Raw genomic sequence first — 27,632 nt, 5'->3', positions numbered from 1 at the left:
GCGGTGCTCGGGAAACTTGGTGGGAGGGGGGACGCGGGGGCACGGCGGGGAGATAAAGGGCGGCCGCGTTAGGAGGAGCTGTTTTGCATCCCTTCACGTCAGCCCTGCCTCATTCCCTCCTTCTTCCTTCCTGCGCACCCAGCGCCGGGCCCGCAGCCGCCGCCGCCGCCGCCCCGGGAGCGCCCGGTGAGTCCCCGCCGCCGGGACCCCCCCCCCCCCCCGCTCCCCCTGCCCCCCGCTCCGCCAGCACCGGGGGGGGGGGGGGGGACCCGGTGCCGCCGCTCCGTCGCCGCCTTCTCTTTCACTTCCACCTTCCCCCCGCGACCGAGACGGGAGCGATGGCGGCGGGAGAGAGGCGGCGGGGGGGGGGGGGGGGGGGGGGGGGGGAAGCGGCGGTGCCCGCTCCGCACGTGGGTCCGCCGACCCCCCCCCCCCCCCGCCCCACACCCACCCCCCCCCCCCGCCAGTTCCCCGCCGACAAGTTTTCCCGTCGCCGCTCGCAAACTTTCTCCGCGGCCGCGGGGCCGGGGAAGTTGCGGGGCGGGCGGCCCGGGCCGGGGGGGTCGTTACCTGTTGAGGGGGGGAGCGGCGGTGGGAGCGTCAGCCCCGGGCCGGGCTGTGCGGGGGGGGGGGGGTGGGAGGGGGCAGGTAACGCGCGTGGGTGGGGATGCCCGCGGGGGGAGAGGGCGGGTTGGGTGCCGGGGCGGTCGCCGGGCAGCACCCCGGGGTGCCGGCTGCCCTCCGGGGGCGGGGGGGGGGGGGGGTGCCGGGCCGGCGGGCTCACGGCGCTGCTGGGGGCTGGGGTGTCCCCGCGTGGGCTGCGCCCCAAGTTTGGGGACAGTTTGCAGGCGCTGGGGACCGGCCCGACATCGGCTGTCCCGGCTGAGCTCCGCCCTATTTACAGCAACAGAGGGAAAGTGGGGCGCGGGGGGGCTCCACGGGCTCCGGCTGCTCCGTCCCGCACCGGGCAGGTCCCGCTCGCTCTCTCCATCACGGAGGCACCCCCACATTTCCCGGTGTCAGACCCCCCCCCGACGGCGCCGTGGGAGGGGCTCGGTCTGGGCGGGCACCGCTGCTGCCGGGCCGGGGGCTGCTTTGTCCCCACTGGGGACATCGGCTGGTCCGGGACTCCCTGTTTGTGCAGCCCTTTGATAGCTCCCTATTAATCAACAGGATGCAGCAGTTAAATTAGTTATAATTAATTAATTAGCCAATCATTAGTTGCTTCTTTGTCAGCAGCCCGTGGGGGCAGAGGAGGGGGAGCCACGGGACCTCCCTCCGGGTCCCCACCCGGCAGTGCCACGGGCTCCGTCGCGCTCCCGGCCTCGGCGCGGTGGCTTCTCGCGGCGGTGATTTACACCAGCCCCACGCAGCCGTGCAGGCAGCAGTCCCAGCAAACGTGGGCTCCGTCAGATTCGTGCAGGTAGTCCGGGCCGGCCGCAGAATTTTAACAAATGCCTCTTTGGTTGGAGGGAGACCCCAGACCCACGGCTTTCCCGGGGAGATGCCTGAGAAGTCAGGGCAGGGACACCCGTCTCAGCCCCGGGGGGGTAACCGCCTCCCGGCAGCCGGTTGGGGAGCAGCAGCCGTGGCAGCAAACGCCGTTTCAGCAGCAGTGACCGGTCCCCTCTGCGCCCACCCCTGCGTGACAACCTCCCCCCCCACCCCCCGGGAGCCGGGCAAACCCTCCTCAGCCAGAGCCAGCACGGGGAGAGCCCCGGCCAGGCTCCTCTTCTGTGAGCAGGCTTCTATTAATGCCCTCCCTGAATAGCGATCCCATTATATCCCTACAAAATGGTAAATTAGATCAGAGTAACTTGAGCTCTGCTGCACACCAAGAAACATCCCCGACCTAAACTTGGGAGGTGACTCGGAGGGTCGGGCATGGATACCTGCAGCGAGGGGAGTGGGAGCATCTTCCAGGGTGCCCGAGTAGCGTGTCTCCTCTTGTTCCTTTTGACCCTGGCAGGGGTTGGTTTCACCTCTGAGAAAGTGCATTTAGTTGGTTTTATTGGACCGCCGTGCAAAGACGGTTTTTCATTTATAAATTAGTTTAGGGAACACAGTGTGGAGAGGGATGAGCGCAAACATCATCCCGCTCTGCCCGTACAGCTGGAAATGTTGAGGATTAGGCAAAATGGTGTTTTTGTACCGCAAAGAGCATGCCAGTGTAAAATCCTGTGAGTGAGAGCGTTGCCTACAGTCCTCGCATTTATTCTACATTTCTTCTCTGTTGGGAGGTCGGCTCCAATTCGGCACCCGCTTGCGCACGGTCTCGGCACCAGCCGAGCGGGTCGTGTCCTGGTGCTCGGCCAGGCCAGGGCCAAAGGGAGGGAGGGGAGAGCCGCCTGCTGTCCCCGACGGGCCAGGACTGGGGGGTTCCTGCTGGTTTTAGTGCCGTTGCTCCCCCTTCCCTCCGCGGGTTTTGGTTTCCCTTGACCTGTCCCATCTCCTCCGGCGAGGCAGAGCTCAGCTCCTGTCCCCGGCCCGTGGCCGGGACGTGAGATGTCCCAGATACCTGCCCGGGGCGGGTTTGACTGGAAGAACATTGCTGGACAGCCGAGATGTACTGGGAGCGCCGCGGTCCCCTCCTTTGTGCCTGCCGGGAGCCCTCGGGATGAGTCACCGTCCCCGCTGAGGTCCCGGAGCCCTTCCCGCCGCGCTTGACCTTGGGGACAGAGGACAGCGATCCGGTGATTTTTCCCTTTGTCCCGCTGTCCCACGTTTTCCTCCTCCAGCCCGGTGCACAGCTCTCCTCCTCCCCGGGGCGTGCCCGCGGACGGCAGCGCGTCGCGGTGGCATTTGTGCTGGGAGAGGGGCCCGGCACAGCCCCCCCGCACCCAGGCGCGGCCTTCCCTGGAAACCCAATTTCTGTAAAAAAATTGCAGTCGGTCTGAAGGGTGCTCCGGCTGGAGTGAGCTGGGGGGGAGGTTCTGTACTTGAAAAACTAGGAGACTCCCCCTCTTCTTTGCCCTGCGTTCGATGGAGGAGCGGGGTTCTCTCCCACTGAGAGAATGAGCACATAACGCAGTTTTTTACCCAAACTTTAAATTAAGGGGGCGGAAACATGGTTTTAAATTTTCCTGGTCTTTACTCTCAACTGTCTGTCCATCGTCTGAGTGACAGCAAAGTATTTCTAATGAAAACAAACAGAGGCAACCTGTAAGCATCCTGCTTAAAAATCTCTTTGTAAAGCATGCAGCTTCCACTGTGCCCTTGTGCTGTCACCGTCCCCCGGGTTCTCTGAGCATTTGTACCACGTTCTCCATAAGGCATCGCAGGTTTTTTAGTAAAGGAGATGTGACCAGGGCAGGGGTGGGGAGGCTTCTTGTTTTTCAGATGACGGGTCTCCTGGATCACTGTGAACAACCTTAAGTGGGAAGAAAAGCCTCATCTCCCACCCTTCCTTCCTTCCTTCCTTCCTTCCTTCCTTCCTTCCTTCCTTCCCCGGCCACCTCTGATTTCACAGCAGAGAAGCCGAGGGAGCTGGGCAGCGTCTGGATCGCTCTCTTGTGTAGGGCAAGGAAAAAACTTGTAGAAAGTTCATGTGAAACTTCACAAGACTTGTTCCTGAGATAAAAAAGAGATAATTGGGTGATGGGGGAGCACCAGAGGCCGAGCAGGGGCAGGATGCTGAATTAGGACAAGGTACCTCCTGCAGCCCTGGGCTCTGTCCAGGAGTCTCGAGGGGCATCCAAGTTGTACAAATGGATTTAAAAAAAAAAAATAAGGCACGTCATTTTTAACTCGAAATAGGCAATGCCCTCCTCAGGGCTGGGAGGGGGGGGATGGGAATGTTACACCGGGTTTGTGCAAGTCTGCGGGAGTGAGGTGGGGGCCCGGGAGGCTGGTGGTGGGGCGGAGGGACTGGTGCCCGTTCTGGCCAGCTCCCGCATCACCGGGGCGGTCCTGAGCCCCCGCGGAGCACGGCCCCCCCTCAGCGCACGGGGCCGGTGCGAGTCGTTGGTGCGGCGGTGGATGAAGGAGCATCGGGGCAGCCTGGCTCGGGGGGGTCCCAGGGCAGCGGCCGGCGGGGAGCCGCTCGGCGAGGGGGGGTGAGGAGCAGAAGCGCCGGGGTGTCACCCCGGGCCCTGCGCCGCTCGCGCGGGAGGGGAGGAGTGGGAAATCCCTGAAACCCTCTTTTACCCCCAGAAGTGATATTTGCTCTCCGGGAGCGGCGCAGAGGTGGGGAAGGGCAGCGCGGTGCGGAGCGCGGTGACAGTGACATTTGGTGTGGCTGGCTGAGTAGTAGCCTACGGAGGAGGAAAATTTGCAACTGTTCTTCACCTTAGAAGGTTAAAAATTAACTGAATCGACCAAGAATCAGACCTGAGCGCTGCTGCTGGCAGGCTGGGTGAAGGCGCTGGGGACGCAGCCACAACTGGAAGTGCTGGTGGATGGGGTGCTGCTCCCTAAATAAGGCAGGAGGGGGGATGCCACTGGAAATGCCACAGAGTTTTCAGGCAGAGGGTGGTGCGGAGGGTCGTGAGCGATGGGGAGGGGGCTGGCAAACCCCCCCGGAGGTGGCGGCCGTTTGGGGTCAGAGCTGCCGTGGTGCCCGGCCCGGCCCCGGCGTTGGAGACGTCGGAACTGCAGCCAGAAAAGCGACTTCCAGTGCAAGTGGGTTTTAAATGGATGCTGTGACGCAGAGCGATTGAAATGAGTGGATTTAGTTAAAATCAGAACTCTATTCTTCATCTCTTTCCCCTTGCTCTTCAGCACATTCTGCAGGCCCCTGTGCCCTGACGAGCAGCACGCTTCCCTCTTGCGTGCAAAACCATGAGTCTCACCAGCGGAGCCAGCGAATGACGGGCACAAAGAGGTTTTGACTAAGAAGGAAATATCAGTCAGTCCTTTAAAGGCTTTATCTCAGCATGTCAGTTTAGGGAAGAATGTGTTTTAACCAGGAAGCAGCACGTGGACATGTTCATTGTTTTACTTCCACGTCTTGTGTATGTGAAACCGTATTTCTGCGTCGGCATTGTACACCCAGATGCACTTTGCTGGGCAGCGTGGGAGCCTCCGTAAGCTAAAACGGGGAATTTCCTGGGGATTGCAGGCTGAGGCCACAGACAGTTGGTGCAGAAGTGAAATCTTCAGGGCTTGCTGCTCGCTGTCCCTCTGAAGCCGTTGCCGCCCGGGCAGCCGGCCCCGCGGCAGGGCTGGGTTTGCTCCCTGGGCACGGCCGCGCCGGGGAAGAGCCGGGCTTTGCCCCCGGCAGGCAGAAACCCGTGTCCTGCCCATGGGTAACCCGGCGAGGGAGAGGAGGGGGAGGAAGGACGGGCAGAGCTGCAGGAGGAAGAGCGCTCGCTGGCTGCCTCTAAATTTATCTTTCCTGTTTCTGGGTAGCAGCGTTGTGTCATGTCCGTGCTCCGTGGTGCCGGGTCACTTCTCCCCTCGCTGCCCTTTCCCTGACATCTCATCACTCGTCTGTATTGTCCCGGCTTTAACGAGCTCTCTGTCCTTCCCCTGCTTTTTCTTCCAGACTTTTAATTCTTTAAGTGCTCCCTGATGGTGGTTCTCCCTTCCTCTGCCCTCAGCCTGTTCTCACTCCCCTGTGCCGTCTCTGAGCTCTCTCAGCGGGGGCCGGGGGGTTTAACTCTGGGTCGGGGGGTGTCTCGGTGCCTGCGGGCTCAGCGCTGCCAGGGCTGGAAGTAAAGGTGCGAGCTGGAGGACAGCGTTGGGACGTTTTCCCTTGGGTGTTCCGGGGAGCTGGCTCCCGTCCCCAGCCGGGTCACTCATCCACGGGGACCGTGGGACTCTCCTTCCTCGCAGAGAACTTTCCACCCTCAAGTACTGACCCCCCCAGCCATCTGAAACGGGGGCACCGTAAAATCTGGCCTTTATTACCTCCCTGCTCTGTGCCAATTGCAATCTTTTGTTGGTTTTTGGTTTGTTTTTTTTTTTTTTTGATCTGTCTGAGAGTTACCGTTTCCAGGCACTGACCGACCTGCCCTCCTTGGCTTTCCCCTCGGCTTTGCTCTGGAGATGTCAGTATATATTCTTGGTGGCTGTTTTGCGCTCACCCTGCAGCCCTCGCTCCCGAGTCCCCGCAGCTTCTGCCGCTGCTCCGAGGAGCTGCAGACCCGGGGCCTGGCTTTGGAGGCACGGGTGCCCTCCAGAGAGAAACGACTTTCCAGAAGGCCGAGCTGTAGGCAGAACTGAAAGAGCCTTTTCCATCGGTGGTGCCAAGCCTCTTTGCTGAATTTCTTCTCATCCTTCCCCATTTTACGCCTTGGCCGATCAGCACGCGCTTGTGAAGCCCGTCAGCGTAATTGCAGAACTCGTCTGCAGAGAGCAAGCCTTGATTTATGGGGGCTTGAGTGGTTTGGTTTCATTTTATGATTATCAACAAGGGACACATATAAGCAAATAATTTCAACAGCTGAATATTCCGTATATTTATAGGACTTTCTTGCTGTAAGAAGAAAGAGTGCAAAGTACAGCAATTATGCAGATTGTGATGGAAATGGGGACTGGGGTGGCTCAAGCAGACCCGAGTGCGAGCCAGCCCTTGGTGCTGCCAAAGCAAAGGCAAAACGCCTATAGACAAAACCAGCCTTGTAGACGCCCTATCAAATATTTATGAAGATGAGTAAAAAGTCCAGACGCCCCCACCCTGCTGTGTTTGTCCCTGTGCTTCCCCGGGGATCGGCCGGTGAGCTCGTGGGGAGCGCATCACGCCGGGTGGGTGTCCCGCTCCCCCCAGAGCCCGTGTTCGCCCGGCGCTCGCTCCGCTCCCGGGGGCGAAAGGGCTGCGAGCTGCAGGGCCCTGGGCACGGCGCAGGGACGGGGCCGCACGCGCCGGTCAGCGGTGCCAAACTCCGTCCTTTGAGCTCCCTTTAGAAAAAAAAAAAAAAAAAAATAGATACGCAGCGCTTGTGTAAAATTTCAGCCTCCGCTCGGAGTTAGGAGCGCTGGGTGAACTCCCACCACATGATAACATGCACAAAAACCGCGAGTGCAACATTTAAAATTTCCTTTTAACTTGGCCCTGTAAGCGCTGCAGAAGTAGGCAGTGAATACAGCGTTCCTCCAGGCCAGCGAGAGCCTTTGCCTTCCCCCGAGACAAGCAGCCCTGGTCCTCTGGCTGCCGTGGTTTTAAAAGACATCAGCCGCCAGAAAGGCCAGCGCTGCTGTGGTCTGGGGGGGCCGGGGGCTCACGCGTCCCCCCCCTCGCACCCCGTCCCCCCCGAGGACGTGCAGACCATTGCGCCCGGGGCCCCGGCGGCGGCTGGGGATGTCACTGGGGACCGCTCCTCCCTCCGCCCGCAGCTGCTCCCCTCCGGTGCATTTCAGGACTCGGATTTCAAAAACCCAAGTTTCTGCTCCCCTGAAGTCCCCAGGAATGCGAGGGACGTCAGAGCCCGTCGTGCAGGGCGCCCTTCTGCAGAGATCACCCCTGTGGGTTCCTCACTGATGTGTCTGAAGTGGGTTAAAAAGTAGCTCAGTTTAAATAAAAAAAAAAAAAAAATCCCCAAACTTCACTCTCTCCTAGACTCTCAAATAGTCTGAAATTATCTACCCAGCCATTATTTTCTGAAGCACCCGTCCTGTAGCTGCCGTACACTCATTATCCTTCGTTAGGGCAGAGGCAGTGCCTCCCGGCTTGAAGAGCCGCTTTCCATATCAGTCACTCTGACTTCACTGGCTCCACTTTTACCTCCTCTGCTTCAGACTTTTCATCTGTGTCAGCTCAGGCTCCGCGCTGGAGGATTTTTTTTTTTTTCCTTTAATGACAAAGTTTGGTGTTTTGAAACGGGCTCTTTGTGTTCTGGGGACAAACCGCCGTCCCTGCGCCCCGGCGGGGGCACGGAGCGGGGCCGGTGCTGGAAACCCGCCTGCGGGGCTGTGAGAGGGTGAAAGCGCCGCGGGGCGTTAGCCGCGCTCCCGGCTGAACCCCGAAGGCAGGCGGGCTCCCTCGGGGGCAGAAGCCCGGTGTAAGCAGCCCACGTCCCCCGGGCGGTGCCGTATTTTCCAGATCTGACTCAGCACGACCGCTTGCTTGGGTCAGTCCTGAGCTGAGATTTGATAAAGTGGCACTGGTGGGGGGACCCCCCCTTCCCACACGCCCGTCCGTCTGAACCGCTCAGAGGAGGATCTGGAACACTTTTCACCTTGCGGATCTGAAAGCAGCGTGGAGTTTCCAGCTGAGCTTTGCTCCTCAGAGGGTGCAACGTGCCCAGCAGCGCTGTCATCAAAGAAACCAGAAGTGGGAGATGGCCCGAGGGCCCAGCCCGGTACCTGGCGTGAGCCCGGCCCCTGCCCGGACCCCTGCCCGCCCGCCACAGGAAGGCTCCGATTCTCCCTCCTCCTTTCACCTCTGGGCTATCAAAAATTGCACTCGCCGTGTTGGTTATTTAACATTTCTGCCCCCACGGCTGGTGTCACCCGTGAGTTCTGCCGGGGAGGTGTCGTGTGGCGGATGTAATTCCCTGAGACGTTTTGCTGCGAGATCCTGCCTTTTTCGGCCCAAAAGACTGAAAATCTGAAGTTCGTGGAGGAGACACAGGGTGAAATGTGCCCTCGCCCGCCCCTCGGAGCAGCCTCTGTGCCGGCAGCAGGACCTGGCTCCCCTTACCCATACCAGCGGCTCTGACAGGTCTTACATGTGAAAGATTATCCGGTCAACTATTAACGAAGACGCTCCAATTAAACCCTCTTGGCTGTGATTATCACCTTACCCGGCCCGGCAGCGGCGTGGGCGGACGCGGTGACGGTCGCAGCCCCGGCCGCCGTGGGCACAGCAGCTCTGCGGGGAGCGGGCAGCCGGGGGGGCAGGGGGGGGGTCCGGCCCTGGCTGGGCTCTGGGACCCCCCTCACCTCCAGCAGCCGCTGTTTGAGAGGCTGTTTTGGCGTGGGCACGGTGCTGAGGTCCGTGCTCGCCCCGGGGCCGTCGGTCGCCCTCTCCCCTTCCCCGCAGCGAGAGGGGTAACGCGGGGGGGCTTGGGGAGGGGGGTGGGGGGGCATTTCCCGGCCACTGTTCGGCGCATGGGAAGATTGGACTTATCAGCAAAATCACGTGCAGCCCAGAGCGTTCCCCTTCCTCGCAGCCTTTAGCTCTGGTTGGAAATTTCTGGGGGCTGTGAATGGGTCCGGGCAGCCCCCCTGTTCCCATTTCTCCGTTCTCGCAGCCCCGGGGGGGGGAAGGGGGTGGCCGGGCCCGCCCGCTGCCGTCCTGCGGGCAGCTCTGCCTGGACGTGGGCAACCTCCACACGCGGGGAATATAAAAACCATACTGAAATTGTTCCCAGGGATAAGAGCAGCAATGCTTCCTGAAAGTGAGCCTTCCCGCGGTGGGGGTTCTTCCCTCGGTCCCCGCATCTCATCGGGCAACGCCCGTTCCCTTTGGGGTGATGCACGCCTCACGTTTATGACGTTTTGGTTGGCTTTCGCCCCTTTTACAACCAGGGTTACACCTGCAAGGGTGCTGGAGCTCCGGCTCGTGTTATCAGTTCCTCTGACTTCCAGGCACTTTTATTGCTCCGCTGAGTTCTCCCCGGGGTTTATGATTAACCCCTGGCACCGGGGGGGACGCGGAGCGAGAGCGAGGCCGAGCGGCTGCCCAACGGGCCGGTTCTGCCTGCTGCAGGCCCTCGCTTGACTCAGTTTCCCCCTGTCCCGGGGGGACCCCACTGTCCCGGTGGGCTCCAGCTTCAGCGGTTTCTTCTCGCTGCGTTTGCACTCTCCCTTTGTCCCACGTCACAGTGCCCCTTCCTGAGCTTTTGGGTTCATCTCCACCCGTGGGGGGTCTGTTATCCCCCCCCCCCCGCACCCCTCCTGAAGATGCTGAACGGAACGGGATGGCGCTGGGGTTTGCAGACCCGCGGCCAAAGCCCCTCTGGCCTCTCCCGGCAGGGGTGTCTGCTGTCGCTTTCGTCTGCCGAGGGGTTTGGGGGCTGCAGGGCGAGGGGGGCTGCACCGGGCACCGGCCCATCCTTCGCCCCCCCCGGCACCCGCAGCACCTGACCCAGGATCGGGCCCCTGGTTTTGCGTCCATCGCGACCACCCCTCATCTTTCTGCGCAAGGTTTGGGGTTTGACCTACATCTCTGGTGCCGGTTGCTTTTCATGGCTGCGCTTGTTTCTCCAGATCTGTTTTCTCTGGGTATTTGCTCGGTGGCTTTTCCGAGGGACAGCGTGGTGGCTTTTCATCTGGGGGACCTTCTGCGCGAGGACAGTCCTTCCCAGACCCGCTCAGTGCAAAATTTCATTTACTTTTTTTACATATCTGCATGTGTGATTACTGGGAGAGGTATTTTTAAAAGTAGCTTGGCGTCTCTTTCAGGGAGTTAGCAAAGAGCAGATTTATTTTCTGCTATGCTGAGAATTAACTCCCCTTTCTTCCTCTTCCCTCTGCCCCCGCTGGAAAGAGAGAGAATGCAGAAAAGAAGAAAGGATTTACATTGTGGTGGTGATTGGCACAGGCTGTGAATGAGAGGTCATTTCATCTGGCTGTTTCTTTTCAAGCGCTCTTTTTTTCGTGCACACTGTATTCAGGCTGGGAGCATTCTTTCTTTTCAAAGCTTCTCTGTCTGTCTCTCTCTTCCCCCTCCTTTATTTTTCATCCCTTTTCTTTACTTTTGCTGTGTCTTTTCATTCTGTTTTTCTCCACCCCCTTGGGGCTCCATTTTTTCTTTCCTTTTTCCTCTATTCAGTTCCTTTTTTCTTCTCGCATCTTTTTTGAATAGCTCTTCTATTTTCGGAGAGGAAAGGGAGTATGTCGAAGAGAAGTCGTTGCAGCAAGGAGGAACTTGAAAGTCTTTCTTCCCCTGTTTATTTCACTTAAAAGCAAAAACTGTTTTCCAAGGGAGAGCGAGGTTTCTGTGCAGAGCCTTTGAAGCGAGGCTGGGACGGTGGCGGGGCTGGCCGGGCTGGGATTTCTCCCTGCTCCTCGCCGCCCCACAAACACCCTCGGTCCCAAACTCCCGGCCAGCGCCCAGAGCCCCGGGAAGCACGAGGGGGTCTGCGGGCCGGTGCTGCTTCGGCTGGGGTGGGGGTGCTGGTGCTGCGAGGGGGGGCCAGGCAGGAGCAGCCCCTCTCCTTTGGCTCCAGCCGGGCTCGCCCTGCCTCTTCAGCCACCCATTGCTTGTGTTTAATGGGTGTTTCTGGCGCCGGCGCTCCCGTGCGAGCGGGCGGCAGCGTTTTCAGACGGGACGGGACGGGATCTGGAGGCAGGACCCCGGGAGCTCTGCTGCGGCGCCTGTCCCTGCGCGGGGGCTGGACGGGGACCGAGGGGCCGCGCTTGTGCCGTCGGGAAGGGGAAACGTTGTGCTCGCACAAGTAGCCCACGGGAAAGCGCGGGACGCGCCGGAGCGCTGCGCCGGGACCCGGAGCCGGGGCGCGGGGTGGCCCTTGGCCACGGGGAGTCTCTCAGGTCTGATGGACACGGGGCTCCGGGGGTGGCCGGTCGGGGCCCTTCCACGGCAGCAGAGCAGGAAGGGTCCTGTGCACGTCCACGGGGCCACCGCAATTCCGGCTGGGTCTCAGGGAAACGTCCTCGCTCGGCTGGTCCCGGAGCCGCTGCTCCCCAGGCGCCGTTCTGTGCCGCCAGCCGAGCCCTCCTAGCACCTCGGGCGTCTTGCCGCCAGAAGAGCTGCCTAGGGCTGATAAATCAGGCTTGGAGCTCGATCGGTTTGGTCTTCTAAAGAAGAGGCGGTGTTGTGCTGAGTAGCAGAGCGAGGGGAGTTCCTCCGGGAAGGCGGATGTGGGGGGCGAGGAGAATCCCCCTCCCCAAGCTCTGCTCCAGGCACCGGCCGTCAGCGGGGTCCGGTGCGGCTTCGGCTGCTCGAGGAGCAAAGGCTCTTGCGAGCCCTCGGCAGAAGCGGAGCCTGGCTCCGGCATTTGCTCTGGCTCGGCCGCTCTCTGCACAGCAGTTTTTCTCAGGAGCTTCCCGTGGTCCGGGGAGGCACTGGTGGGGATGAATCTGCTCCGGTGGGCTCCCCGCTGCGCGGCGGACCACAAAACGGGGGTCCCCTGGGAGTGACCCTGTGCTGCCAAGTCAGACCCAGGCCTCCCCGGCTCCTTCCTACCGTCCCCCAGACCCCGGAGGAGCGCGTCCTCCCCGGGCAGCCCTTGTCCTTCCCCCACCCCCATGGCCAAACTGATGCGATTCGACTCTGATTTTCAGAAAGCATCCTTTCCCCGTTCATTTTAGTCTCCCCTGGTTGCTTTGCAATAAAGTCGAAGGTGAGTGTTGATCTGAGGCCCACGACCAGGCGTGGGGCTGGAGCCACCGAGGGGCTGGGGGACGGGGCTCAGGACCGGCGGGTGATCGCCCAGCACCCGGCAGCCGGGTCCCGCCGTGGAACGCGAGGCTGAGAGCGGGTGCGTGCCCGGGGCTGCGTCTCTCCTGGGAAAACAGCGGTTCTGGGTGAACGGCGTCTGCATGGGAAATCCGGCAAAGCGGGGACCCCTCGCACCACGGCCCCGACGGTGAAATGCGGGGAGGTGAGCCCCGCGGGCGGCTCACAGGGGGTCTGGTTGCCCGATCCTGAGCGTCTCGTAGTGCGAGAGGAGAATTCTGCTTCCCCTTTGCTTGAAGGGCTCTGGGGGGAGGTTGGAAGGGCCGTGCCGAGGCACGGGAACGTTCCCGTCCTCTGGCAGGGGTGCCCACTGGGGGCTCAGGCGTGGGCAGGAGTCCTGAGCCGTGCGGGTGGGCTGCACGAGGAGTGGGAGTGGAGCTGGTGGCACGGCAGTTAATGAAGTAGATAATTTTTTTTAAAGTGAGATTCAAATAATTGTAACCCCGAGATAGAGAAGACATTGGAGGAGATGAAAAGGGAGAGAGAAAGAAAGGAAGCAAAGGACAGAGGTTTGGAATAGAGAGGGAGATTAGGAGATAGATGAAAGAGAAAGGAGAAAGATAAGAGGGAGAGAGGGGACAGATCTCCAGCGAGAGATGGGCGTTGCCAGGGAAACGGGAAGAATGAGGGAGCGACAGAGGGATGGAGGAGCGGAGGATGCTGGGGGCGGGGAGCGACGGCGGAGGGAGGGATGGAGGCTCGGGCTGGGGAGGAGGAGGAGGAGGACAGCGGGTTCTCAGCAGGAAGGGAGGCGGGAGCGGGATGTCCCGGCTCGGCTCGGCTGCCCGTCGGCTGGGAAGCCGCGGCAGCATTTGGGATCGCGGCTCCGTCCCTCCGCGGTGGACGGCTGCGGCATCCGCTGCTGCCCGCGGGCTGACCCCCCTCGCCCCACGCTTCCACCCGCCAAACCGTTCTGTGCCCAGGGCAGGGAGGTTTTCCGCAGGCACGGGGCAGCACGCTGCCCCCAGCCCGAGCCCGGCGCGTGCATCGTGGGGAGGGCTGGCGGGGGGCAGGAGGGGGTCCGACCTGGCCGGGAGAGCCCTCGCCCGCGCTCGGCCCCGAGGTTTATATTCCACTTCCAGGCGCAGGTGCTGCATTTCCGAGGTGAGAGCGGGGAGCCTGTGACGGCGCGGCCGAGAGGGCAGAGCTGCGACCCGCACCGAGGCGCGGAGCGGTGCCCGACTCCCCGTCCCGCGGAGCCAAGGGTCCCCCGCGGGAACCGGGTGCCAGGCGGGGATAAATCCCCCTCCCAAAAAACAGCCCGGCCTCGGCCTCGGCCTCGGCGGCGGCTGCGCGTGGCGCCGGGAAAAGAAACATTCCTTTTCCCCTTCCAGATGTTGCCAGTAACCTGGTGGCTACAGACACAAATATTTCCTTCTCACCCATATAACTGTTGGGGTAATAATCACTAAAAGGAACATGAACAGATCTACCGGGGAAGGGTTTAGCATGACCGGACAAAGCAGGTCCTGCTCACTTCCCGAGACGTTGTCTGTCACACAGACCCAAAGCCGTCATTTTCCCCAACTTGTCCTCCCTCCTAATCCCACTAAAAACCACTATCGGTGTCACGCTGCAAATTGTAGGTTGTGTCCGTTGATTTTTATTTTTTTAATGCAAGCCCCCAAAGATGATAATTCCCCTGCCCAGAACCACTGCACGCGATATAATGTACGTCTTTCCTTGTCAGGAAGCACATCCAAGGCTGAAGGCAGCAGTTCTGCTTTCTAATCAGCTTACAATAAGTAGGTTTTTATTTTTTTCTAGAGAAGACATTAACAAAAGTTTTCCTTTAAAAAATAGAGTTAGGTAGTATCTAACACGGGGACACTGATTTAACGAATTTAAAAATTGTTTCGATTTCTTCCAAGGTGCGGGGCTGGGTTGGTTGCAGGAACTCAGCACCACGCGTCCTCCCCCCGCGGTTTCCCAGACCTTCGCCCCGCTATGTAAAGTCCAGTTTATCTGCGCCGGCTGCCAGTTTTGAGGCGAGAAGCGGTGTTTTCGGTTGCCCCGTGTTTGGGCCCGGCTGCGGTGTCGGGTGGCTCGTCCCCCGCTCAGCCCCAGCTCCACATTTAGCGAGACGGAGGCGAACCCGTCGGCGCTCAGGCCTGGAGCAGCACAAACGCTCTGGATCAGTTTTACGAATAATTTGAGTTGTTTGTTGTGATTTTCAGGGAAAACGGTTTTTCTGTTTAGAATTTTTGTGGGTGCATTGAGCAGCTTTGTGTGAGAACCACAAGAAAGATGAAAGGCTGATTTTTCCTTTATTAAATTTAAATGAAAGCTCCTTTTAAGAAAGGAAGAAAAATAAAATCAACGGTGTTCTCACAAATATTACCTGTTGATCAGCCATTTTCCGTTAAAAGTTGTGGAAAAGCTTTAACGCCTCCTCCCCCTACACGCCCACCCCCACGTGCCCAACTTCACCCGATTTATGCTCGGGCTCGGCCCCAGCGCCCCGGGAGCTTTGCAGGGTGCTTCCACGGGGGACAGCCTGCGACCCCCCCGGGGCACCGTGGCAGGGGGGCTCTGCAGGGGGTCCCGCAATGGGGGTCTTGCAACGGGGGTCTCGCAGTGGGGGTCCCACAATGGGGATCCCTCAGTGGGGGTCCCTCAGCGAGGGTCCCGCAATGGGGGTCCCACCATGAGGGTCCTGTAATGGGGGTCCCTCAGTGGGGGTCCCTCAGCAGTGGTCCCGCAATGGGGGTCCCACAATGAGGGTCCCTCAGTGGGGGTCCCACAATGGGGGTCCGGCAATGGGGGTCCCGCAGTGGGGGTCCCGCAACGGGGGTCCTGCAGTGGGGGTCCTGCATCGGGGGTCCCGCAACGGGGGTCCTGCATCAGGGGTCCCGCAATGGGGGTCCTGCATCGGGGGTCCTGCATCGGGGGTCCCGCAACGGGGGTCCTGCATCGGGGGTCCTGCATCGGGGGTCCTGCATCGGGGGTCCCGCAATGGGGGTCCTGCATCGGGGGTCCTGCACCGGGGGTCCTGCATCGGGGGTCCTACAAAGGGGTGTGGCAGCTGCCCAGCCCTGAGCGCACCTTCCACGGGGAGGGAGCCGCTGGGGTGGGGGTGCGGGGGGTGCGGGCGGCGGGTTGGACCTGCCACCGCGCAGGTTTCCAGCCGAGCAGCTTTGGGGGGGGGGGGTTTGCTCAGGGAGTGGGGCCTGGTACAAAACAAGGATCTGGGCTGTAGTTAATACCTCAGCGGAGGTGCTGAGCGGGGCGGGGGGGCTGCCGTCCCTCGCAGGGCACCTGCAGTGGGGCTTTGGCCAGGACGGGGTTTTGTGGGAGCAGGGGGCCCTTTGACTGGGGTGCCCCCCGTCAGAGCCGGGGTGTTGTGAGCAAACACAAGCTTCAGGCTGCTCAGCTGAGGAATTGCCAGGACTGTCATGTCCAGAGCTGCTGCGTTGGTGTCTGCGGCGGCTCAGCTGCAGCCGGTGCTGGTGGAGGGGATGGTGGTGCACGACTGTGGGTGAAACCGAGGGAGTTAAAGCCGAGCCAGGAAGGGAAGAGTGCCCAGATAGCGATGGCTTTTAGACTGGTGCAGTGGCTGGAAAACCTGGAACACAGCAAGAAAGGTGCAGGGGGATGAAGGGGCTGTTGGGCAAAATGCTGCTGCAGGGGGGACCCGTCTGGTGTGAGCGGCCCCCGGTGAGAGTTGGGTGGCTAAAGATGAAGCATGAGAGGTAAATAGAAGTAGAATTACATAAGGAAGCAAAAACTATGTAAAAAAAAAAGTGCCTAAAGACTGGGAGGTGAGTGAGGAGCCGGTGGAGGCTCTGAGGAGGGTGGACAGGAGCTGCAGGGATGTGCCAGGGCAGAGCCTGACTCTCCCCAGCTGTGCTGAGAGAGGCAGGAGGAGAAGAGAGATTGCACCGAGACAAAAACCTCCCAGGAGTGGGAGGAGAAATGCTGAAAGAAACCCGAATTTCACAACCCCGGAGGAGCAGGGACGGGAGCCGCCGGCCCCGGGTGCGTCCTTCCCACGAGCGTCGGAGCGAGGAGATGCCGGGGAGCGGGACCGGGAGCCCAGGGGACACCAGCAAGAGCATTTGTGTGACTCCCCGTGCGGGAGGGTGAGCGTGTCCGTCGGCAAACGAGCCGGAGAGCACCCAAACCTGGGCTAAGGGTGTCGGTTTCAACCTGGAGGTGGGTTCAGTTACCAGCTACGTGGGCTGAGTTTGGGCAAAAAGCTGCCAGGTACAGCCGTGGGAAGGATCTGGAGTCTAGAGCTGGGGGAGAGGAGGAGGAGATGCTCTCGTGTTGCTACTGAGATCGATATTAAGACGCGTTTAATTTATTCTGTGGTTTTCTGATCTGAGAGGTGGGACGGAGGGGTGAGCTGAACATACGAAGCAATAGGTGGGAGAGGGGATTAGGGAGGTGAGGGTGGAAGGGCGTAAAGGTGACGGATGGAGCGGGTCCCCGTCCCAGCAGAGAGACACGGCACCCGGCGGAAGGGCCTGTCCCCTGGGGCGGGGGGCAGCCGGCTGCGGAAATGGTCTGGTACCGCAAAACCTGGAGCATTTAAAAAAAATCAGTACCCGCAGCACGACGGCGCGTCTGCCTTTTGCCAGTGACGCGGCTCAGAAATGGATCTCGGCTCCGCACGTGGCAAAGCAGGCACGGACGTCGTCCCCAGGGAGGGGACAGTTGGGCAGGACGGGGCGAGCGGGTGAGCACAAAGGCACAAGGGCCTTCCCGGAGCTGCTCCGTCGCTGTTGGGTGTCAGCAAGGCACGGGAGGAGATTTGAAGAAATCAGTGTAGTAGCAGATTTTTGCACAGAATTTTCTCGCCGAAAAGTTGTGAAATTGTTGAAAAATGGGGTGATGAAATTTGTCATTGCTGGTGCAGTTGTTCGTTGGCGGCCAAGGAGAGATGGGATGAGAAAGGGCTGAAAAGGCGAGCGGCTCGTGCCCGGTGCAGGGCTGGGTGATGACGGGAGCAGGGCGCTGCCAGCCGGCGCGGCACACAGCTCCGCGCCGAATGGAGCTGTGGAATGGTGAACCGCTACCGGGAAGTTCGGTTTTGTGGGGATGGACACGAAAGGCAGATCTTGGGATTGCACAAGAGAGTCGAGTGCGAGGGAGGGAGGCCAGTGAAGGAGGGTGTGGGGTGGTGGGCACGAAGGCAGAAGGGATGTTGGCAGGAGTGGGGTGGGAAGGGGCTGGCGGGGGGGGGGGGGGGACGGGGGTCAGTTTAAGGTTCAGCCTGGTGTCGTTTGCTCTTCCTGGGGTGGAAGATGGGCGAGAGTGGGATTTGCCTGCTCCTCCTCTTGCCCTCAACCTGCCAGCTTGCCTCTCAGGGCGCGTGTCTGGCCCCCCCATCCCCACTCAGCCTGCGGGTCCCCCTCGGGCGGAGGGACGAGCATGTCCTGCTCGCTGCCCCCTTTGCTTGTTTATGGGGGGCGTTATCAAGGCTGTGCGGCCCTTTGTAAAGCTTGTGTCAGTCTCCTTTTCCACACGGGGATGGAGTTTACTTCTTGAAGCATCCTGACAGCTCCCGGAGACCCAGCCCGGTGCTCTGGCACTGGGACAGCACTGGGACCGTTGCTTTGCCGGGGGGGACGGGCAGAATCCTCTCCTGTCCGTGCCCCGCTGCCCGCCCGCCTGCCCAGCACGCCCCGTGCTGCAGCTCCCGCAGCCCCAGCCTCGGAGGGACCAGTCTTTGTTGTAACAGCCCAGCTGGTGCTATTTTGTCAGCACCGGGAGGGACAACCTGGTTGTGATTATTTTCTTTCCCGTGCGGCTGAGGTGGCGGGTGCTGCTGGGGCGAGTTGCCGGGGTGCTCTGTGTGCTTTGCTGTGCTGCTTTCTTTGGCTTATTGAGCAAGATTAGAGGCGGCTCCCTGGAGAGCAGAGCTCAGGCAGTGCTCCGCACCCCGAGGGGTGCCAGGGGGGTTTCCTGGGGGAGTTGAGATATGTGACCTGACCTTACTTGCCAGCGTGTTGGGAAACAGCGTCTCCAGCCCACTCTGCGAGACCCGAGAAGGCTGAACAGGGAAGTGAGAGTGCGAAGTGAAACAAGCATCTGTCCCGTTCCCCACTTCTCTCCCCGCGGTGTTTGTGCAGCTGCAGCGGCAGCTCTGCGAGCTCTCCTGAATAGCAAAGCTCCGTTTCTCACGTACCAGGGCTCGCGCGTCCGAAAGCCGGGACTGCAAAGAGGGATTTGTGTAACACAAGGCTTTTATTTTCGTGCTGAGGGCCTGGAGGAACAGAGCTCGCCCCCTTTCTCGGAATGCCCCGGAGTAGGAATCCACCATTTACTTCCTTCCAAGAGCCCCTGCTTTAGGGTGGTTGTTCTTAAAACATAGCGGTGCTGGTTTTGAGAGCGTATGTGTGCGTCATTCTTTCAGCTTCCGCATCCTGTGATGCTCCTACTCGGGGGCAGAGACCCGGGGCTGCGCTGGGGGGGTCCTGCTGACCCCTCCTCCGCGGTGCTGGAGATGTGGGGAGAACAGTTGGGTCCCGTCTCGTGTCCCTTGTCCCCTCTCCCGTCCCGGAGGGTGCCCGCTGGCTGCGGGGCTGTCCCGGCCGTGCGTTGCCCTTGCTCGGTGGTTACAGGCACCGTGGGGGCAGGATCCGGGGTGCCCTCCTGTCCCCGGCCGGGACCTGGGGTAACAACAGGACGCTGCGAGGAGGCGCGTGGGAGTTTATTGTCCTGTGTGTGTGGCTGTGGAGAAATCCTCAGGAAAAGCGGGGTCTTAACTGGACTGGAAGAGAAACATCCAGTGTATGTGGAAGCAGAAACTGCCCCAAACCAAGGAGGAAAACAAAATCCAAGACCAAATGCGCCCCAGCCTCCCCCAGCTCCGCTCGCCAGGGCAGAGCAGAGGGACCCTGGCGGGGCTGGGCCCCAGGAGCGGGGTCCCCGTTCCAGCTTCCTCGATTCCAGCAGGAATTGCGTTAGCTGATCCCCGAAGGCAGCTCCCTCCAGGACACCCCTGCTCCCCACTGCCCCCAGCCGAGCCCCCGGCCGGCGTCTGCTCGGGACGTGGGGCTGGCCGGGCAGGATGGGTGCTCGGCAGCGATGGACAGACAGACAGACGGGCACGGTCAGGGAGAGGAGTGGGGAAGTGGAAATCGCTCTGGTCCTTGCAAACCGGTGGGGTCCCTGTGCGGGGGTGGGGGCTCTCTGGCCCGGGATGGGGGCAGGGGCCACGGGGAGGAGGAGGAGGAGGAGGGTGGTGACAACCCGCCCTTGCACCGCGGCTGCCCGGGCGGTGGGCGATGGGGTCGGTCAGCCCGGGCCCCCCGGGAGCCTCCCGGGAAAGGGGGTCCCCGGCGGGAGGTCCCGGCCAGGCTGTGCGGGCCGGCAGCCCCCGCCCCGGCTGCTCCCTCCTCTTCCTCTTCGTCTTCCTCCCCATCCTTCCTCCCACCCCTCCTCCTCCTCCTGCCGCCACCCTCCCCCGCTCCTCGCTTTGTTTCGCTGCCTCCGCACTCCCCCTCCCCCCTCTCTTCCCCATCCTCTTCCTCCTCCTCCTCCCCCCATCCTCTTCCTCCTCCTCCCCGCCCATCCTCCTCCTCTCCATCTCCTCTCTGCCCGGTTCCACAGGGTTTCTCCCCGGCTCTGCAAGGAGCTGAAGCCACCCCCCCTTTTCTCGTCTCCCCTCTATTTCTGGTCGCCCCCACCCCCGGCTCTGCACAGCCCATCTCCCTCCATGGGGCAGGGATGCCCGAGCAGGCAGGGATGCTCAGCTGGGGCCTTCCTCCTGCCCGGGCCGGAGGGTGCTGGGGGCTGGAGGGTGCTGGGGGCTGGAGGGTGCTGGGGGCTGTGGCCGGAGGGTGCTGGAGCCACTGGTGAAGGGCCAAGCTGCTGTGCTGGGGCAGAGGCGGTTGGAGCTGGGGGACAGCAGCGTCCACACAGCCTCAGGGAGGGTCCCCTCGCCGGGGGTGTCAGACCCTGGGTCCGGGGGTGCCCAGTCCTGCACCTGGGCCCCGCACAGCGGGGGCTGAGCACGGGAGGGATGCCAAGGGGAGGGCCCGGTACCCCGGGGGCTGAGCCCCCAGGCAGCCAACCCTGCGCGGTTGGGGTCCCTCCCCTTCTCTGGCTCCCCTGTTTTCACACCAGTGGTTCCCCCGTCGCTCCCCCCATCCCCGCAGCACGGGGCCGTGCGGGCGCTGCCGTGAGAACCGCGGGGACGAAAACCTGATAAAGCGGGTTCCTGCACTCAGAGAGCGGTTGTTTAGCCCAGGATTGCCTCTTGCACGGTGCAGGTGCTCCCGGGACTGCAACATAATCCGGTTTAGAGTTTATTCCTGTTTTACCTCCCCCATAGGATTTCTCTTTGTTGTAGCTGCAGAAGTAATTATATTTAGGAGAACATTCTTCACCGCAGGAGGAAGCGGCGGCCTCCTCGCTTTCATCTGGTGGCGGCTCTCCAAGGGCTGCTGGGGGGAGGCTGCTGGGGGGCCTGTGCTGCACCCCACCCAGGGGGGTCCTGGGCTGCCTCGGCCAGGGGGAGCCGGGCACCGCTGGCTGCTCCGGGCTCTGCATCCCCCCCGGAACCCTGCCCCGTCCTCTGTGGAGCGGGTACAGGGCTGTCGGGCCCCTGGGCGCGAGCGAGCTGAGCGTGAGCGTGTTCTCAAAGTGTTGTTTTAATCCTCACAAAGCAAAATGTATAAACTACCCTCCAGCTGAAGGGAGCGTCGTGGCAGCGCCTTTCCCCAGCCTACCAGCGCGCTGCTCCGACCCCCCTGCCCCGCTGCAGCTCCCCCCACCCCTCACCTCCCTCTGTTCTGCTTTGGCCCGTGGTCCTGAGTGTCCCTCCCCAGTTTCCCAGCCTGAATCGCCAAGGAACCTGCGGCCACTGATTGGGGGGGGGGGTGGGGATGGAGGGTGAAGCAGCATCCCCAGGGCGCGGTGGGGCCTGCCCCGCTCTCCTCGGAGCCACAGCCCCTCCGTGCTTTGCTATTCCAGATTCCCGGGCTGTTTATGGCAGCAATTCCTGGGATTGCTGGCCGGTTGCCCCCGAGCTCTCCAGAAAGGGCTGGTGCTGGTGGGGCGGCGCAGGCTCTGCTCCCGGCGGCCGTTCCCGCACCAGTCACACCGTTTCGGTGGGAACGCGCCCCGTGCCCTGCTCTCCGGGCTGGTGGGGCCCCCGAGGGCACAGGGAGCTCCTGGCTTGTCCCGGGCTCAGGAGCGGAGCTGCCGTCCCCGCGGTGCCCCACGCCTGGTGCTGCCACGGACCCGGCAGCCGCCGAGTGATGCCGGCAGCGACCGCCCGTAGGCACAAGGTGAGCAGGGGGGTTTTCTGCTTGTTCATCTTTTGACTTTTGCCGCCCAAACTGCGGGCCCCGCGAGTTTGCTGCGGTCCCAACTCCGCTGCGGTCCTGCCCCTGAGCCCCGGGGCGATACGCTCCTCCCCGCGCGAGCATCGCCGCCTGTGTCGTCCGTGAGCGGTTATCTGGCTTTCTTCCTGAAAACGGATGGAACAGTCGAGTAGCACGAGGTCAGGACTGGAGCCCTGCAGGGTCCTGTCGCCAGCCCCCCCGGAGGGCGGGGGGGGGATGTGTCTCTGGGTCCCCAGAGTCGGGAGCGGGGATAAACCGGTTGTGGCCCGTTCGCCATGTGCCCCGGGGTGGGGGTGGGTCGTCCCGCTCTGCCCCCGTCCGTGTCCGGCGCCTCTTCCTTGTGTAACTGGGGCACGCAGCACCCACCACCCCAGCGCTGATGTGGGGCACCTTGGAGAGGGGGGGCAAAGGGAGAGGGCTCTGAAACCTTCACAGCCTGGGGGGGCACTGGCTGCTGCGCGTCTGTTTGCACCGCGGTGCTGGAGAACCACGGCTCTACAGGGATTTTAGCTAGAAGAGGATCATGGAATAGTTTGGGTTGGAAGGGGCCTGAAAGCTCACCTTGTTCCAGCTACCTGACCAGTTCAGGGCTGGCCAAGCTAAAGCGTGTTGTTAAGAGCGTTGTCCAAATGCCTCTTAAACACTGAAAAATAGAAACAAACCCCTTCTAAAACCTAGAGAAATACTGCTGGAACCTGGCATGCTTATTGCTGGGACGAAACAGCGCTGCTGGAAGGTGTTAATAAAAGCAAAAAAGGGGAGAGGAGGCGATGAGGGGGCTGTGAGACGAGAGGGCTGGGCCAGGCTGGGAAGGTCGGAGCAGCGGGGGGGCTCATGGGGCGCCGGCACAGCCTGCCCCGGGCCAGCATGCCCAGACCCCGCTGCCTCCCGCGCTGCAGCGATGCTCGGGGCCCCCCAGGTGAGTGTGCTGGGGGGCTCTGGGGCACGGCGAGGAGCCAGACCTCAGCCTCGGGGTTCCATAGCCCCCCCAGAAAGGCCAACAGCGGACACGGAGCCGAGCTTCCCCTCCGCAGCCTGGTGTTCTCCCCCCCCCCCCAGCTGAGACCCCCGAGGCCACGCTGCCTCCACGTCCTGGGGCGCGTGGTGCTGGGGACCCACTCTGGCAGCGCCTGCGTCGGTCTGGGGGTTGCTGGGGATGGTGACAAGGACGGGGGTGATGGCTGGAAGCCCACCCCCCCCGCAGTGTGGCATCCCCCGTGGGGAAACGGGGAGGGCTAACGGCCGTGTCTCTCCCTCCCCAGCCATGACAGCGTAGGCAGGCGGCAAGAGATGGATCGCTTCACCGAGTGCGGGACCCAGACGGACGCGGTGGTGGTGCTGTCCCTGGCGCAGGCGGCGGTTCTGGGCTTGGTGTCCGAGAATGAGCTGCTCGGGGCCACCGTCAGCCCCGCCGGCTTCTTCCCGGGGCTGGGAGGGGAGCTGCCGGACCCCGCCGCGGCGGAGCCCGGGGAGCCGGAGGGCGAGAGCCGGCTGGAGGGCGAGGGGCAGGCGCCGGGGGACGGGCAGGAGGAGGACGCCTTGGAGGCAGAGTCCTCCCTGGAGAAGCACGCCCGGAGGAGGAAGCGGCCTCCGGTGAGGCTGGTGCCCAAGGTCAAGTGCGAGAAGGCAGAGGACGAGGCGCCGGACGAGGCGTCCGTCCCCGCGGACGAGGAGGGCGAGCGGCAGCGCGGCCGCCCGCCCCAGGACCCCGGCCAGGAGCCGGCGGTGCAGAGCAGCGCCGTGAAGATGATCGACCTCGGCGCCTTCGGCAGGAAGCCCCGGCGCCTCCGGCACCTCCGCCGGCACGCGCGCCAGGAACCGGGGGGCACCCAGCGTCGCCCCAGCAGCACCGACCCCCCCGGCGCGGCGGGGGGAGGCACCGCGGGGACCCTGCGGACCGAGTGCGCCTTCGAGGCGGGCACCCCGTCCCCCGGAGAGGCCGAGGCCCCAGCGCCGGCGTCCCCCGAGCAGGTGAAGAGCGAGCAGGGCTTCTCCTGGCAGGAGCCGGGGGAGCTGGAGGCGGAGGCGGGGGGGGCCACCAGCGAGCGCAACAAGAAGGCGCAGCTGGACCGGCTGGACATCAACGTGCAGATCGACGACTCCTACCTGGTGGAAGCCGGGGACCGCCAGAAGCGCTGGCAGTGCCGCATGTGCGAGAAGTCCTACACGTCCAAGTACAACCTGGTGACCCACATCCTGGGCCACAACGGCATCAAGCCCCACTCCTGCCCGCACTGCAACAAGCTCTTCAAGCAGCCCAGCCACCTGCAGACCCACTTGCTGACCCACCAGGGCACGCGGCCCCACAAGTGCGAGGTGTGCAGCAAGGCGTTCACCCAGACCAGCCACCTGAAGCGGCACATGCTGCTGCACACCGACATCAAGCCCTACAGCTGCCGCTTCTGCGGCCGGGGCTTCGCCTACCCCAGCGAGCTGAAGGCGCACGAGGTGAAGCACGAGAGCGGCCGCTGCCACGTCTGCGTGGAGTGCGGGCTGGACTTCTCCACGCTCACCCAGCTGAAGCGGCACCTCTCCACGCACCAGGGCCCCACGCTGTACCAGTGCCTGGAGTGCAGCAAGTCCTTCCACTACCGCAGCCAGCTGCAGAACCACATGCTGAAGCACCAGAACGTCCGGCCCTTCGTCTGCACCGAGTGCGGGATGGAGTTCAGCCAGATCCACCACCTCAAGCAGCACTCCCTCACGCACAAGGTAGGGACCGGGGTGCCTCGGGCGCTTGAGGGGCGCTGCCCTTGCCGTGCCTGGAGGAGGTGTGCCGGCCCTGGGGGAGAGGGGTGTCCCAGTGCCCCGGAGCCCCGGCCGGCCGCGGGGGACGGGCGGGTCGTTGATCGGCAGCAAAGGGGCATCGCTATGGGCAGGGACCCTGGGGCTGCCCAGCCTGCAGAATTCCTGGGGGTTTCCATCCTCAGGGAGCGGGGGGTCCCCGCTTTGCGCCCTGCCCAGCACCGCTCCCGCGGGGTCTGTTCAGAGACACCTGGCAGTGCAGGCGGGGCTCTGCCCCGTGCTCACGGCTCTCCGAACCCCTCGCAGGGTGTGAAGGAGTTCAAGTGCGAGGTGTGCGGGCGGGAGTTCACCCTCCAGGCCAACATGAAGCGGCACATGCTGATCCACACCAGCGTCCGTCCCTACCAGTGTCACATCTGCTTCAAGACGTTTGTGCAGAAGCAGACGCTCAAGACCCACATGATTGTGCACTCACCGGTGAAGCCATTCAAATGCAAGGTACCGGTGGGGACCCGGGGGGGGGGGGGGGTGTCTGGCAGATCTGGGGAGGGGGTTAGCGCAGGCCCTGGTGCGCTGCGCTCCCGGAGAAACTCGGCCAGGCTGGGCTGAGTCCTCGGTCACACGAAAGCAGTTTTGTGATGCCTCCCTCTGTTCGCTCGGGCAAACAGCTCGTCCCGATGCTCAGAGCTGCGCGGTGGGGAGCAGCCGCTGCGGGCACCGCTAACGGAGGGGGACGATTAGTGCCCCTCTGCCCAGCGCCGGGCGTGCTGGAGTTCCCAGCAATACCAGCACAGCATCCTTGAGGCCTCCCTCCGCAGTGGGGGGGGGGGGTAGAGAAGCAGCCCCATTACTCTTGGAGGTTGGTGGGAGCACGGGGGGACCCCGGGGGTGATGTCTGCTCTGAAAAGCCCACGCCCCTACGGCAGCACCGGCCGTCGCAGGCGAGTGCCTGCTGCTGTCCCCCTTGGCTGGGGGGGCAGCGGGAGGGCCCCCACTGACCCCAGGGACGCTGCCGGCAGGTCTGCGGGAAATCCTTCAACCGCATGTACAACCTCCTGGGCCACATGCACCTGCACGCGGGGAGCAAGCCCTTCAAGTGTCCCTACTGCTCCAGCAAGTTCAACCTCAAGGGCAACCTGAGCCGGCACATGAAGGTCAAGCACGGGGTGATGGACATCAGCCTGGACAGCCAAGGTAGGCACGGGCTGCGGCCGGTCCCTGGCGTTGCTGGTCCCAGCCCGGGTGCTGTGGTTTGCCTGGCTCGCGGCTGTCTGTGTTGGGAGCTGGGCTGTGCCACAGCGGCTCCAGCCACCTCCCGCCCCGTCGCCCTCCTCGGCTTGCTCGTCCTGCCGGCACCGCGGGGTGTTCCCCAGCCTCCCCTCCAACCTCAGGCACCCGTCCTCCCACGGGGGCCGTGGAAAGGTACCGGGCGGGAGCTGAGTAAGCTTAATAAACTTGGTACAAATACAGGTAAATAACCTTCATAATAAAATAATCGTAGAATCCCAGGTTGGAAGGGACCTCAGGGATCGGCTGGCCCAACCTTTCTGGCAAAGCCCGGTCTGGACAAGCTGGCCCAGCCCCCCCGTCCAGCTGGATCTTCAAAGTGCCCAGTGCTGGGGAATCCGCCGCTTCGCTTCCCGGGGGAGGTGATCCCAGCGGCTGAGTGTTCTCATGGCGATGATAACAAATAGCCCCTCAAGGAGCCGTTGAGGCTTCAGCATCCCCGGAGGGGACGGTGCCCTCTGGTGACGCCGTGACTGCGACTTTGGTCAAAGGGTTTGGTGGGGTGGGAGGGGGCGATGCTGCTGGTTTTGCCCCGGCTGCCCCCTCTGCAGCTGCCCCCGGGGGGGGGGGTGGGGGACGGGCAAGGCTCCCGCTGTGGGTTTGTGCGCAGTGTCAGCGCCGATGCCCATCGGCACTCTTGCGGCACGACCACCCGTGCCTCCTCGGACGGACGGAGCTGGAGACAAGCTCTGGCTGTTGCACCCCCCTCGAGTTCCCCAGCACTTGATGCCCACCTCGACCGCGTCCTGGGGGGACCCGGCAGGATCCCCCTTTCCTGCCCTTTTCCTCCCCACCTCGCACAGCTGCCAGCCCGGCGGAGCCGCAGCCGGTGCCCAGCACCGCGGTGCGACGGGGGCTGCAGACCCCGGCGTGTGGGTCGGGCGCCGGAGCTTTGGGCTCTAAACCCCATCTCCGGGGAGGAGGGGTGCCGTTGGCTGCGGGGCCGTCAGCGGGTATCCCTGTGCTGAACCCTAGATCCCATGATGGACCTGGCCGGGGCCGACCACGCCGAGCTGGACGGGCAGCAGGAGATGGACGACTTCGAGGAGGAGAACTCTTACGGCTACGGGGGGGCAGGCAACCCTCCGGATGAGCACGGCCTGACCGAGCAGGCCATGAAGGAGATGGCGTACTACAACATGTTGTAGCCGAGGCCGGAGGAGGCTGCTGGGGGCCTGCGTGGGCTTTGCGTGGGAAGAGGAGCCGCTGCCGGTGGGCTGCGGCACCCAGCCAGACTCGCACCCCCGGAGCTGGGGAGGGGGGGGGGCTCCAGCTGAGCTTGGTGAAGGAGAAAACAGGGATGCCCAAAAGCCTTTGCCGGGGTGAAGGCAGGAGCGGAGGCTGGAGGCAGCCTCGGCGGAGCTCTCGCCAGGGCTGGGGTGCTCCCCTCCTTCCCTCCCCCCCCCCCCCCCAACCCCAGAGCCGGCCCGGCGCTGACCTCCCTCGGCTCTGCTCCTGCCTGCCCCACGGCGCGGGGGCAAGCCGGGACCTTGCCTGGCCCCCAGCTGCAGGCAGGGGAAGGCACGTCCCAGAAGATGATGAGCATTACTAATTATTCTACCTCCTGGGTCCTCCCGCACGGCTGCGCTGGGGCTGCAGCCCGGCCAGCCCCCCCGCCCCCCCCCCCCCAGCTCCCAGCACCCCGGGGGCAGAAGCCCCTCTGCCCGCGGGAGGAGGGGGGGTTGCATTTCGTGCTCTTCCCCCTCTCCGGCACCGGCTGCGAGCTGGCACGGGCAGCGCTGCGGCGACCTGCGCGAGGCCACGGGGCACATACAAAACAGAATATTTTCTTACAAACTAATGGCAAAGCTCAGAGGAAGCAGCAGCTCTGGGTATAGAGCGGCTGCAGTGAGCCGTGTATTTAAAGGAAGGCAAACCCTGTTCAACTTGAGCAAATGATGGTATTTTGAAAGTAATTTATTTTTTTCAGACGTGCCGCGTGGTTGGATTTATCTTTTCACCGAGTTCAGTTTCCTTCAACCAATGTGCTTTGTAAA

The 27,632-nt window shown here is 62.8% G+C and overlaps 1 protein-coding gene across 4 annotated transcripts; it reads left to right on the top strand.

The window, feature by feature from the left end:
- ZNF710 (zinc finger protein 710) lies at nt 1–27,632 on the top strand. 4 transcript variants are annotated; one of them, XM_042804033.1, is made up of 5 exons: nt 1–186; nt 22,866–24,315; nt 24,655–24,846; nt 25,368–25,542; nt 26,611–27,632. In XM_042804033.1, exons 2-5 carry the CDS (start codon nt 22,894–22,896, stop codon nt 26,781–26,783), a joined length of 1,962 nt encoding a protein of 653 aa, XP_042659967.1. In that variant the 5' UTR covers nt 1–186; nt 22,866–22,893; the 3' UTR covers nt 26,784–27,632. The 4 variants fall into 4 exon arrangements, with proteins under 4 accessions (XP_042659967.1, XP_042659966.1, XP_042659969.1 ...); XM_042804032.1 differs by lacking the exon at nt 1–186 and adding an exon at nt 15,652–16,459; XM_042804035.1 differs by lacking the exon at nt 1–186 and adding an exon at nt 20,291–20,295.

The sequence above is a fragment of the Tyto alba genome, unplaced genomic scaffold (assembly GCF_018691265.1).
Source record: "Tyto alba isolate M040663 unplaced genomic scaffold, T.alba_DEE_v4.0 Super-Scaffold_41, whole genome shotgun sequence".
Lineage (NCBI taxonomy): Eukaryota > Metazoa > Chordata > Aves > Strigiformes > Tytonidae > Tyto > Tyto alba.
This window is presented reverse-complemented; position numbering and strand designations above follow the sequence as displayed.

Excerpts from the sequence above, each read along its gene's own strand:
- ZNF710 (XM_042804033.1), top strand. The coding sequence starts at position 22,894 with ATGGATCGCTTCACCGAGTGCGGGACCCAGACGGACGCGGTGGTGGTG. Across the intron at positions 24,847-25,367 it reads TGAAGCCATTCAAATGCAAG|GTCTGCGGGAAATCCTTCAA; the intron begins GTACCGGTGGGG and ends CGCTGCCGGCAG. Across the intron at positions 25,543-26,610 it reads CATCAGCCTGGACAGCCAAG|ATCCCATGATGGACCTGGCC; the intron begins GTAGGCACGGGC and ends GCTGAACCCTAG.